The sequence below is a fragment of the Kryptolebias marmoratus genome, linkage group LG7 (genome assembly GCF_001649575.2).
Source record: "Kryptolebias marmoratus isolate JLee-2015 linkage group LG7, ASM164957v2, whole genome shotgun sequence".
In the NCBI taxonomy this organism is placed as follows: domain Eukaryota; kingdom Metazoa; phylum Chordata; class Actinopteri; order Cyprinodontiformes; family Rivulidae; genus Kryptolebias; species Kryptolebias marmoratus.
In genome coordinates, this window is record NC_051436.1 from 15,768,338 (window position 1) to 15,781,329 (window position 12,992).

General features: G+C 38.5%; 1 protein-coding gene across 1 annotated transcript; it reads right to left on the reverse strand.

The window, feature by feature from the left end:
- Positions 1-355: 355 nt before the first annotated feature.
- Positions 356-9,477, reverse strand: si:ch211-212k18.7 (macrosialin). Its single transcript, XM_017427091.3, has 6 exons — positions 9,327-9,477; positions 8,015-8,349; positions 7,248-7,367; positions 4,904-4,973; positions 4,406-4,582; positions 356-1,587 (listed from the first exon to the last, which is right to left on the reverse strand). Exons 1-6 carry the CDS (start codon positions 9,370-9,372, stop codon positions 1,448-1,450), a joined length of 888 nt encoding a protein of 295 aa, XP_017282580.1. The 5' UTR covers positions 9,373-9,477; the 3' UTR covers positions 356-1,447.
- Positions 9,478-12,992: the final 3,515 nt, after the last annotated feature.

The following is a 12,992-nucleotide window of genomic DNA, read 5'->3' on the forward strand; positions in this document are numbered from 1 at the left end:
ATGGATGGATGAATGGACGGATGGATGGATGGATGGACAAATGGACAAATGGATGGATGGACAGACGGATGGATGGATGGATGGATGAATAAATAAATGATTATAATATTTAAACACCCTGTGGTGAAGTGAAACAGAATTTGAGCCCTGGCACTGAATAAGTGCTTCATGCAGCTAATTGACTTCATTTTGACCATTTTATCAGGTATAATGTATAGAATGTTCACTTTATATGCCATATATTTAATGTGTTTCTTAATTTTCCAAATCTTTACGTTTTCTGAAAATCTTGACATTTTGAGCCCAGCTTTGTGACAACATACACATGACGCTCAGCAAATAAACACGTCAAACATCTAGAAACAAGAGTTTTTATTGGCAGAAGATGCGACCAGCAAGTAAAAGTGCTCTCAAACATTAATGTTCAAGTGACATTTCCCTTTGTTCTGCCTAATTGTAAAGCACACGGCAACCATCATGTCACGGTGATGGTCTGATCAAACTGATTACTTTAGATGTGAACATCTGTCTTGACAAATTGATCTTATTGTACACAAAACGATTTGTAGTCTTCATCAGTAATTTCAAGTCATCTTCACTAGTGCATGCTTCACTTTACCCCAAGTGTAACAGAAGGCAATAAAGTAGTTAGAATAGTTTAGGATAATCCACTACATTTAGAGAAGAGCAGTAACAATAAGAAGTAACAATAAGCAGCAACAATAAGCAGCAACAATAAGAGAATAATTCAATTCAAAAATTTCTTACAAATATAGTCATTTTTCCCTTTGTGCCGATTAAAATTTCAAAACACAGAATTCAGTAAAATCACATGTACAGAAAAATATTAAATACAGGAAGTTGATTTTTTTCCCTTTTAGATAAAAAAGGAACAAGCAATAGTAAAATATACGACTATTAAAAGATAAAATCATTGTTTTTTTTTATTTACCCTGCTCTTAAATCTGACTCGAATAAATTTACATACTGCTTGTTAGACTGAAAATGCTTAACATTTGCCAACTTAAAAACATTAGTTTAAAACAGTTTTTAAGTAACAAAAAAAAAGATAAGATGAACCTGTTTTGTCAAAACATCCCAGTCTGATTAGAATATACATTTGAGGGTTAAACTTCAGTAACTTATTAAAAATGATTGTACACAGGAATTGGATACTGATGTGGAAAAAAAAATTCCTATTAAGTTTTTTAAAGCTGTCAAAAGTTTGTCTCTGTTAAAAGAAAAACAGCTTATAAGAATACAATTTGTGCCCCTGTTCAAAACATTGTTTTCACTTAGATCGAGGACATTGCACTGTTTGGGGTCAGAAATATCAGTGGAAGAAGCTTTAAGATACCCCCCCCAAAAAAAAACCAACAAAAAAACAAACCAAAAACACAGTTCCACGCCTCACTAATCGGTAATTGGACTTTTGGGTCAGCCCTCCTCACAGAGACTGGTAACCAGATGTTCTTTTTCTGCGGCTCAGCAGGTACACCACCACCACGATGACCACGAGAATCAGCAGCGTCACTCCCACCGCAATGGCAATTTTGTAGTTAGACTGGTCAGCAGGACATAAGTCAGCTGGGAAACAAATAATAGGCACAAAGATTCATCAACTGAGTCTTCTAAGGACTGATAATAGTCAGAATGTAATTAAAGAGGAAATTGAAGGATGGCTCCCGCCTTCATCGCCAGAGTTTTAGCTAGTTTGGTCAAACCTTGTGTTTGGCATGACGCAATATTGCAAAATTTGGGTAGATGTGTAAAGTGTAGAGTATGTTGTTGGTGACTCAGCTACCACCACACCAAATTTCAGCACAAGGTCTGTGAAAATGACTGCGTTATAGCCATTTTTGTGTTTAACTGTGGCAGCCATTTTGAATTGGGTTAACTCCAAATGTTAAAGAGGTGTAGATGTACATCCAGTGATCACATTCTAGGAGTTTCACTGAAATCTGCCCAGTGATACAGGAGATATTTTACTAACAGTCAGACAGAGCTGAGCCTAACAGTTATTCCCAAAGTTTGGAGCAAAGACGTGTAGAGCTGAGAGTACGTGTTGTGGATGACTCTCAGCTACTACCACACCAAATTGTCTGTAAAACTGACTGAGTTGTAGCCATTTTTGTGAAGCCTAAGATCATTTAGCTGTGGCGGCCATTTTAGATGCACATCCAATGACTACTTTCTGATACTTTCATTATGATCTGTCTTGTAATTCATGAGATATTTTGCTAACGCTACAGACAAACAATCACACAGACGTGGACAAAATTGACAAATAATTTAACCCCAAAACTGCCAGAGTGTGCTTGTTACATTTGGTTTTGTTCTCCCACCTCCTTCCTGTAAAACACTCCTCAGTAACAGCTGAAACTGCAGACAGGAAGTCATTTTCATTTTGTGGGGGATCACGTGGGGTTAAAATCTGCTGGTGCTGTCATGATCACGCAAAAAGCACAAGACTTCAACATGGCAGCCATTCCTGGCTGCTGGTGCTGTGAGCCTCTGGTTAAACCTGTTTCTCCTGTCCTGCAGGTAGCTCAGCTGACCTCCTCGACGACAAATGCAGATGATGAGGGCCTCTAAAAAAGGTCTTACTTGTGGAGGAAAAAAGTAAATCAGGTGAGCAACACCACCAGAAACTACGCAGCAAAACTAAACAGTCCAGGCGGCCTTACTGTTCTAATTATGTGAACGCTGCATGTGCATGATTGTTTTTCCTGTTGTTTTTATTTTTCTGTACGTTGTGTTTTGTTCTATTTTAGCCCCACATCAACATGGTCAGCTCATTGAGGAAATGGGTGGGGTTGTTTTAAAAAGCGTTAAAATGTAACTTTATTTACCAATTTTTTCCTCAAAGGAATACTTTGAAATTTCATCAATTCCTTCAAAAACATTGTTCTCTTTAAAGTTTGCTTCATTCTGCTACTCTTAGCTTTTAGTTAAGCTTTTGCTAGTTAATCTTTTGATACCTTAGCTTTTTGCAATCCTTTTTTTCTCTTTAGCTATCCTTTTGATGTAAAAAAGTTTTAGCTAGCGTTTTACTACTTTTAGCTTTAAGTTAGCCTTTTGTTACTTCAGCTTCTAACTACCATTTTGATACATTTAGCTTTTAGCTACCTTTTATATCTTTTTAGCTATCCGTTTGATGCTGAAATTTTTTAGGTAGAGTTTAGAACTTTTAGCTTTTAGCTAGCCTTTTGCTACTTTAGCTTTTAAGTAGGCTTTTGCTACATTTAACTTTTAGCTAGCATTTAGTTACTTTTAGCTAAAATCTAGCAACTTTTAACCAGCATTTTTGCTCTTTTAACTTTTAGCAACTTAGTTTTAGCTTCTTTTGTAAAATGTCAGGAAAGTTGTCCGGCACTTTCCACTTTCATGTGAAAACAGAGTTAACTTTGCGTTTTCACATGAAAAGCAGTTTGTCTCGTTTGGGACTTCCTTTTTTTAATAATCTCAGATGACACATTGATTTTTGCTGTAGAAACAGTATAAGGGGTGTAAAGAAAACAGATTTAGAAAAAATATTAAAGCCGCTGCCAGTGGCTCATGATGGTCACCATGTTAACCACACACCTGTGTCTGTCACTCCCTGACTGCCAAGTTAATGACAGGGAGACAGAAACAGACTGAAAAGTAAACCTCTAACAGTCGCTGTGCAAAAACTACAAGCCAGATCTTAAAAATTCTTGACTCAAGAGCAGCAGGAGACTCGGGTGGTCATGTTTTACGTAGGAGGTAAAACAAGTTAGAAAGACTCTTCACTTCCAGGTTTGAAGAGGAAACTTTGAGCTAAAATGTTGGCAATATCTCTGAAAGCTTGGCTGTGCGCTCTGCATTCTAGGGGGATTTAAGAGAAAACTATACATCCTATCCAGGTGAGAGACACACCTGGATAGGAAACCTTTTGTTTTTATATTTCCCCCAAGCGCTGTTGGAATCAGAACAGTTTCTTTTCAAAAGGTGTGAAAATCTGACACAAGTCAAACGTTAGCGTGTGAGATCGTCACCTGTCAGTTCTGTGGAACGCTCAAGGCTTCTTTTAGGAATGTTCTAGGTACTTGTTATGCTGCAGTTTTCAGTAACCAGGAGAAGAAAAAATGTGTATGTGTAATGTGATTTTATCTGTTGACTGATAGTTACTGTTAGAGCCAAATAAATGTGCGTTTGAGGTACTAAGGTGCTAAATTTCCTAATCATTTTAAAAATGGCTGCAATGCCGCCATTTCTCAACATAAGATGATCGAAAACTCTGGCATGACAAGTGACGGGCGATATGCATTCCTTCTAGAACTGTTAGGCATTTAATATTAGATTGTGTGGCAGCATGGATGTTTCTGTTTGCACTTTTGTTCACAGGAAGCTTTTATTCATAATTTCTCACAAGAACACTTACGGGAGCCAAAGGTATCCTTAGTGATGTTGAAGGCCTGGATCTGGTTCTGACTGACTTCTAGGTAGAGGCCGCTGCCCATGAAGATGGTCTCATTCTTGCAGGAGTAGGAGTGCCCAATCTTTGTCGGGAACAGATGCGTTGAAACGTTTTTGGCATTGTACGGTTTCGCAACTTTACCTGCAACAGTGCGACAAAGCAACGCTCAAATCATGTGTGTCATGCAGACTTGAGCGGGCACGACAGTGTTTCTGGGAACAACAGTTCCCAGAAAAGAAGGCAGCGATGAGATAAAAACACTTTAAACAAAACTTGATGGACGGCATAGCACTGCAGGAGGGTCGCTTGCTACTAGCGTCACATGCTACAAAACAAAAAAACCCCAGCAGGTTGTGTCTAATTACAGCGGAGCTGGTGCACACTAACAAGGAAACCGTGAGCTTTGAAAATACTTCATCATGTTTGAAATTTCAGTGCAACTCCAGAGCGTTCCAGACGTACCCGTCTTCATGAAGGGGTAAGACAGGCTGAAGGACAGAGCGCCAACGTAGACCGTGTTGTTAGCAACGCTCTGAGGAAATGACAGAAAAAGGGACAAGTTGTTACCCACTTGGACTTAAAGCTGCACACAGAGCAAAGTTCAGTGAAGTCACATTAACAACACTCTCCTTGCCACAGAGAAACTGGTTCTGTTTGACCGTAAAGGTTGTGTTGGAGATGTACCCTGCCTGACTAGTTTGACCAGTGTATTTTTATTCAGACTCTACATCCTTCTTGTTGACACTCGGCTTACACAATGAAGGAAACTCCTGCACGGCAACTTCTGCATCTGTCATGTGATGCATGCGGGATGTGTTTTTTATGTCCAAAGTTTAAACCAGCCCTATAATAGTTGTCCATCTGAATCCTCTAGTATGCAGTTTTCCTTGATCCATTTATGGTAAAATATTACCACTTTGTTCACTGTCAGCCTTTTATCCCTTTAGCAACTTTATGTTGCTGAACATCCCTAAACATTTAGAACTTAACAACAAATTTATAAATCCGGAACATTTGTCATAAATATCATTGTTTGTAAAAAGTACATTTAGCCTAAAATGTTTTGTTTCACCACACACCTGTGTCTGTCACGTCCTGACAGTGCTCTTAAAAGGACAGGCAGACAAAAGTGCAGACTAAAAAGTAAGCCTCAGACAAACAGTCACTGCGTGAAAACTTTGGGTCATATTAAAAAGAATTCCTGAACTGTAAGTGGCAGAAGTGTCTGGTCCTTACACGTACACGTTTTTATGTGTCTACAGGGTTTTCTGCAGGAGGTATGACATCTTAAAAAGACCTTTAACTTCCAGTTTAGGAGAGCAAATTCACTTCAGTATAAGTCAATCAGAGTTTGGGTGTGTGCACTCTGCACTCTGGGAGGATTTGAGAGAAAACCAAAGGTCCTCTAGAGGCAACAGATACACTGAGTAAAGCAAGGCAAAAATGCCTCCGTTTTGATGTATAATTGTTTAAAAGGTAAAAAGACTGTGGGAATCAAAAGACTATTGTTTGCAAATATTTTAGGTAGCTTAAAAATTTGGGTGTGATATCTGCACTAAAGTTGAAACTTCTATTGCAGAATCCTCTAAAGTCATAAAACCTAAACTGTGATTGTGTAAAATTGTGATATCAAAATGGGAATTCAGACATGTAAAGTTCCGAGTCACATTTCTACTGTGAAGGATGTCAGAGTGTTTTTTTCGTTCTTCTCAATTGTTTTACCCAAAACCCCTGAAGATTTTTTTTCTGTGCTGCACAATGTACTGCTACCTAAAGTCATAGCTCACTCTTCCTGATAGAGACACGTTTTCTTGCACATTTTAAATCTAATTATTTAAAAAAAAAAAAAAAGAAAAAAGCCCGGTTTCCAGGAGGAGATGCAAATAACAGATTATGGTGGATATTGAAGAGTAATGTCTGAATAAAGATACGGCAAGGATTAGTGTCTTACAGGGTTTTGTAAAAAACTGCATTAGTCTTTAAACTTTTAAAATTGTACCCGTTAGCAGAAAAAAAACTGCATATCTGCATTTGGCACCGCAGTGTCCTTAGAGATGAAGAACATGATGAAGAACATGATTTGTTCTTAAACTACCTCACTCCTACAGAGCTTTCTGCAAGAATTTCAAATATTTGCCTTTTTTTAATTAAAAAGTGATACCACTAGTTCAATAGTTGCTGTGATTCAGTTTACTTGTCTGAACTAACTCTTAATTAGGGGTTTGAATCAACTTGAAAACGTAGCTGATTTACACCTTTTTCCCTAAAACTGAAAGCAAAAGTTGTTCTACATGGGTGGGGATCAAACCACCAAATTTCTGGTTAGTGGAAGACTAATTGCTGAACCACAGCAGCATAGATAAAAATATGATTTATTTCTCTTGTATATGAGTATTATGTGTCTTTTGTGTCTGATGCAAATCAAAACTAGTGAAAAGTAATCTTGAATTTAAAAAAATAAAGTGTTATAGCAAACTAACCATAACATTTTTATGTGTAAGAGGGAGCTGCTACTCACGTAGGCTCCAAAATTTGTTTCAAAATCACATTTAATTTTCAACATTGCTCAATGTTTTGCTCAACATATTTATTGTTTTTTGCAGAAAGCTTTTCTCATATTGTTTTTTCTATATCATTATTTCAATGTTCTTCGATTAACCTCCCCGCCCCCCCACACACACACCAAAATTTTAACCAAAGTGTTCCAAATGTGTGTTTCTACCGATCTCTCTGCCTCCCCAACCACCATACCTAGATTTTGTAACACCATATTTGTGACAATGTAAGGAGGGAAATGTAAAAGTACCTTGTTGAAGAGGAAGGTGATGTTGCCCTCTTTAAAGGTAAGAGTCAGGTTGGCTGTAGTTTTATCACAAGTGCCTTTAGCGTTGGTGTCTTTTGGTTGAACAATGAAGATACCATTGGCCTGAAAGTAAAAATTGAGGAGAAATGAGAAGTTTATTGACAAGTTGTTACCTTTCCTTGTGTGGCAGTGGAAACATTTGTCTGCTCTTTGTCTGACTTTCCCTGATTAGAATGACAGCCAAGCATCACTCAGTGCGCCTTATAAAGGCTAATTATAGCTAGTGTTGAAATTCCGCTTATTGGTTTGTATTGTCTGCAAAATGCAATGCTTTATTTTATTAAACAAGCTCCATTTGATCTGTTTAATGTCTTGTGAGGTCTGCTGTTATCGGCTGCACCAGGAGAAGCTACTGCTAATTACTACCCTACAGGAACGCTGCTGCTTAATTTGCCTTTAAGAGGGCTTTGCCTTTACAGAGTTTATCTGGAACTTCATTTGCTTAAGCTTATCTAGCCTTGCCTGCTAAAAAACTGTTTAGTAGCTTCCCCTTGTTCCTTTTGACTAAAACAATAAGATAATGTCATAAACAGACGTGAAGTGAGCCCGGCTCTACAGGCCTTGGGTCATCATTAACCTGGTCTGGCTTCAACCTGGCGTCTGGTTTACCATAATTTTGTCACAACAAAAAACAACCCATAACTGAATTTAACTGAATGTAATTTGGTAGACCTTTGATCAATGTTAGCGGTGTGACGGATTAAATATACCTCGTTTGAGACCAGTTTGATCTGCAGTGCCATGTGAGCCATCAGGCAGATCTGCTTTCCATTCGTCACATTGTAGTTTCCAACAGTCAAATTGGTTGGAGGAGTAGGAGAGGGAGCAGGTGGAGCAGCAGTGGTAGTGGTGGTGGTGGTGGTGGTGTTGGGGGCTTTGGTGGTGGTGGTGGTGGGGGCTTTGGTGGTGGTGGTGGTGGTGTTGGGGGCTTTGGTGGTGGTGGTGGTGGGGGCTTTGGTGGTGGTGGAGGCTGCTGTAAATTGCTTTGCAGGAGCCATAGATGAAGAAGGGTCGTTCTTCTTTGAGTCTCCGGCCAATGATAGTGCTTCAGTGAAAGTAAGAAAAACAATCAGTCTCAGTATTCATGCGTTTACAACATCTAAACTCACTCAAAGCTCACAGAGTTGTTGTGGTTGATTTTAGAATACGAGTTAGCTAAAAACACAAGTTCTAAAATGAAAGCAATCCAGTTTTTATGGTTAGAAAGAAAATTGTGGGGTATTTTTTTAATCTTTATGTATTTAAACTAGACTAACACTACTTAATCTTATATAGCTGGCTGTATGACACAGGTGGCAGAAAGTTGGCTAAAGAGGAAGCAGCTTATTTTTTAGACTGTGAAAGTAAAAGAATGCAGCAGAACATGATAAAAAAATAACCTAAAACAACACATGATCCCATTTAGTGATAATTATCTTTTGAGACGAAATTATCATTGCTTTAAAATCAAATCAAATTGTGTGGGTTATAGACAATATAAATATAGCCTCTGGCCTAAAACAAACAAATTATGACATCTAGCTGGTAGTCTGCATAAAACAAACACCAGAGTTAACAAAACTTCAGAAAGAATGTAGATTTTGACTTGGCTGGACTGAAGTAAACCTCCAAGATGCAAACTTGCCATAAACCTTTTACAGTTTTTGGGCTTCGACAAAGCTGTCAAATTCAATCTGATCTCACATAGATCTCTGCTCTTATTTACTGGCAGTCATATGACTCATATGGTAAAACTACCAAGGGACTGTGGACATTTTTGTGCTTTCAAACTATCCAGGAAGACAAAACATAGTTTGATGAAACCATCTTAAACTTATTTTACATGGCAAATAATAAAAAAACTACATGACCCACGTACAAAACTCAAGTCCTCAATAATTCAATATAACATTCAGTATATACACAATGGAATTTGCTTGCATAAATCCCTGTGTATAGTCTGTAACTATGTTCCTACCAACTGCCTAAAGTTGTTTTTATTGTTTTTCATTGGCTGAATGGTTGAAAGAAACCACTTCTTACCCGACAGAGCACAGCAGGCCAGACAGATCAGCACGGCAGTCTTCATGGTGGCAACTTCTGACTCGCTGTTGGTTCACTGCTCCTCACACCAGCATAAAGTGAAATGAAACTGATACTCCTCTTTTTATAAATCCATACTCGTGTCAAGTCAGTGCAAACCACAGAGGAAGCTAAAAGCAGTGTTTAAAATAAAAGCAGCAGAAGTGTCACTTTTGATTTTAGGGTCGCTTTTTATTCACAGCGTCTTCAGAAAGTCTTCGGTTCCTCACTTTTTGCAGTTGCAGCCTGATGCTGCAGTTGTTTAAATTTGTTGTTTTTATTCATTAATTTAAACTCAGTATCAGCACATATTGAGAATCTGAAAACAGAATTTCATACAGTTTAATCAATTTATTTAAAGTAAAAACAAAGTCTGAAACATCATATTTGCACCAGTACTCAGGCCCTTTACTTAGTCCTGAGCTGAAGCACCTTTGGCAGCTGTTCCAGCCCTAAGTCTTTTTGAATTTGGTGCAACGAGCTTTGGACACCCAAACAGGAGGCTTTTCTGACATTCTTCCTTGGAAATCCTTTCAGGCTCGGTCCTGTTAAACGTGTCCACTGGTGGAGACATTTCCAGGTCTCTCCAATTCACTCCTGGCTTGTCTTTGCTCTGTGTTTTGGGTTGTTATTGTGCTGGGGGGGGGGCAACCTTTTGGCTCACCTGAGCACTCAGTTTAAAAGCTCACTATAGTTCAAAGACATTTTTTTTTTAGTTTTAATTGAGAAACCTTTTCAGGTGAGAAGTCAAATGTCTTAAAACTCAAAATAAAGTTAAACTGCCTTTGTCTGATATTCCTAGTGGTCCCATGCCCTGGGATATGGGGGACCTTTACTCGCATACGTCCTGCAGAACAAGCTTTTCATGTAGCGAGATCTCTGTACTTTGTGATGTTCAGTTTTGCCTCTGACCCTGACCGATCTCCCAGTCCCTGTTGCTGTACAGCACCCCACAGCATGATGTTGCCACCACCATGCTTCACTGTGGGAATGGTGATGAGCAGTGGCTGGCTTCGTCCATTCTTTGTGTCAGTTTTCTTTTTGGTGCATGGCGTTATTTAAAATCTTTTGTGATATAATGTTTTAAAAGCAAATTTCTTGTTTGTTTTTTTCAGTTATAAGCGATATTATGATTATTCCCTGTAGTTGAACAGATTCAGTCTTCAGTTGTTAAGATCTGATAAATACTAATGGTAAATAAATAAAAATAATCTAAAAATAATTCATTATTATTATGATTATTCCTGTGACATATCCACACATGTGACAGTTTTAAAAATGTTGATGTTTCCAACCAAAAATATATATTTTTTCTAAAAACTTGTTGGGAAGAAATCAAGACATTTTAACACTGACCTCTGAACTGAACTCTGAATCTTCTGTTTTTATCATCTGAATACAATTTTGAATAGTTTTAAAAAAACAAAATTATTACTGAACGGCAGTCTGAAGCTTGGAACTCCACGCTGTCTGGTTTTGAATTGATAGGAAGCTGGTTTCGCTTCTTTGGATAAGAAATGAAATATCTTCAACTACATAAAAGAAGAAGTTCAGTTGCTTTTTATTTTAATTTCTATGCTTTGGAGGGGATTTGCCATGACTGAGAATCTACAACAGCACACGACAGCCAGGCGTTTCAAGTCAGCTGCAGGGATTTTATTTTGACAGTGCCAAAGGGAAGCAGCAGCGTTTACCTCAAAGCATTTACAGATGTCTAAATCTGGTCAACCTTCAACAACAGTGGGGAAATGAAACCAGTGGAACAGGAACAGAAGCTGTGGCTTCAGAGTGGAGCGAAAGGGCACGTGCCTTCTTTTCTCAAACTGACCAAACTGGAAGCTGTTTCTAAAGAGTTCATGTGATTCTCTGGCTGTCATTCAGTAACAGTAACCAGAAACACATTCACTCCACTGGAGAAACAATGTGTCTCAGCTGCTGTTCGAGAGTTATTAGTACCACTACTTAAAGTTATAAATCATGGTCATTATAACATCTGTTATATTGCATGTGCTTAATAACAGTTATAGTAGTTGCATTTTCACACTTTCTGCCACGATCCTGGGGTGTTCTTGCAGGTTGTTATTGTGCTTACAGTTTTAGTCATGCTTTTCCATTTTTCTATTCATTTAGTTTTGGTAAATAAGGGGGTGGATCAGTGGTTAGAGCAGTTGTTCTAGTGAAAGAGTTGGAGGTTCAATTCCTTGCAGCAGCCATATGTCAGTGTCCCTGAGCAAAACGCTGAACCCCTTGCTGACTCTGATGTGTGCTCCCAGTGGAGTTTAGCACTGATTAGACTACAGGATGATTTATTCAGATTAGCTTTGTAGAGCTGTAGTAGGGTGCTGTATGAATGTGTGAGTGGATGAGGGCAGATTGGGTTGTAAAGTGCTTTCAGTAGCCTGGTTGGCTAGAAAGGTGCTGTATAAGTACAGTCTATTTAGACTTTTGTCATGTTACTCTCTGTATGTTTCAGTTTACTTAGTGTCCTTCCTTGTATTTCTGGCCTCTGTTTCCCTCAGCTCCCCTGGTTTCTTAGCAGCTCACAGCAGCATCTGTTCATTCAGCCCAGCTCTTACTCCATCATTCAGCACTCCTGTTATATCCAGCCCCCTGTTTCTCTGCCCTGTGTCCGCTTGTGTTGTTGTTGGCCTCCTTAAGTTTGTCCTGTTCATTTTGTTGCACTCTTCTTTGTAAGCTCCTGCATTTTCTGTTTGTTTTCTATACCATCTTTAGATTCTCTTCTCGAGGTTTCGATTTGCACCTAGTTTTTTCTTAGTTATTTTAGGCCCTTTGCACCATGACACTTTAAGTGATATTCCTAGAATAGAGTAGCGATGTTAAAGTATCAGCAGTTCAATGTAGTACAAGTAGTGTAGTAATTGTTACAACTACAAAATGTCATCCTAAAAGGTGCAGCTACTGCCTGGAAAAGCAACTCTGTCAATTTTCTTCCCTAAAGCCCAATAAGAGTTTAGAACTTGATTTTTTAATAATATAATCTGACAAAATTTCTACAGTTTGATGTATGAACTTTATAAGGAGTGTAAAGAGAACCAAGATCAAAAGAAATGTTAAAGCTGCTGATCTCCATGGTGTCTACACACCTGCGTCTCTCACACCCTGACAGCATTCCTATAAAGACAGGCAGACAAAAATGCAGAAAGTAAGGCTCAGACAGTCACCGTGAAAAAAATAAAAACATGTTGTATTGAGTTGTGTGAAAACTATAACATTAAAAACATTCCTGAACCCTAAGTTGCAGAAGCATCTGATCATGGAACGTGTATGTTTTTGTGCCTGCTATACTTTTACAATGGAAGTCAATGGCAGTTTGGATGTGTGCACTTTACAGTTCAGGAGGATTTGAAAAAAAAACAAAAAACAAAAACAAAACATCAGACCTGTGGCAGTGTGAGGCACACGATGTCAGTAGTGTCCAATCCTGGTCCTGGAGGACCACTATCCTGCAGGTTTTAGATGTCTCTCTGGTCTGACACTCCTGATTTGAATGACTGAGTGATTAACAGGTTTCTGTGGAACCTGAAACATTCAGGATGGTGGTCCTCCAGGACCAGGACTGGACACCACTGCACTAGGTGAAGTTATACAGAAATGCTCACATTTTGA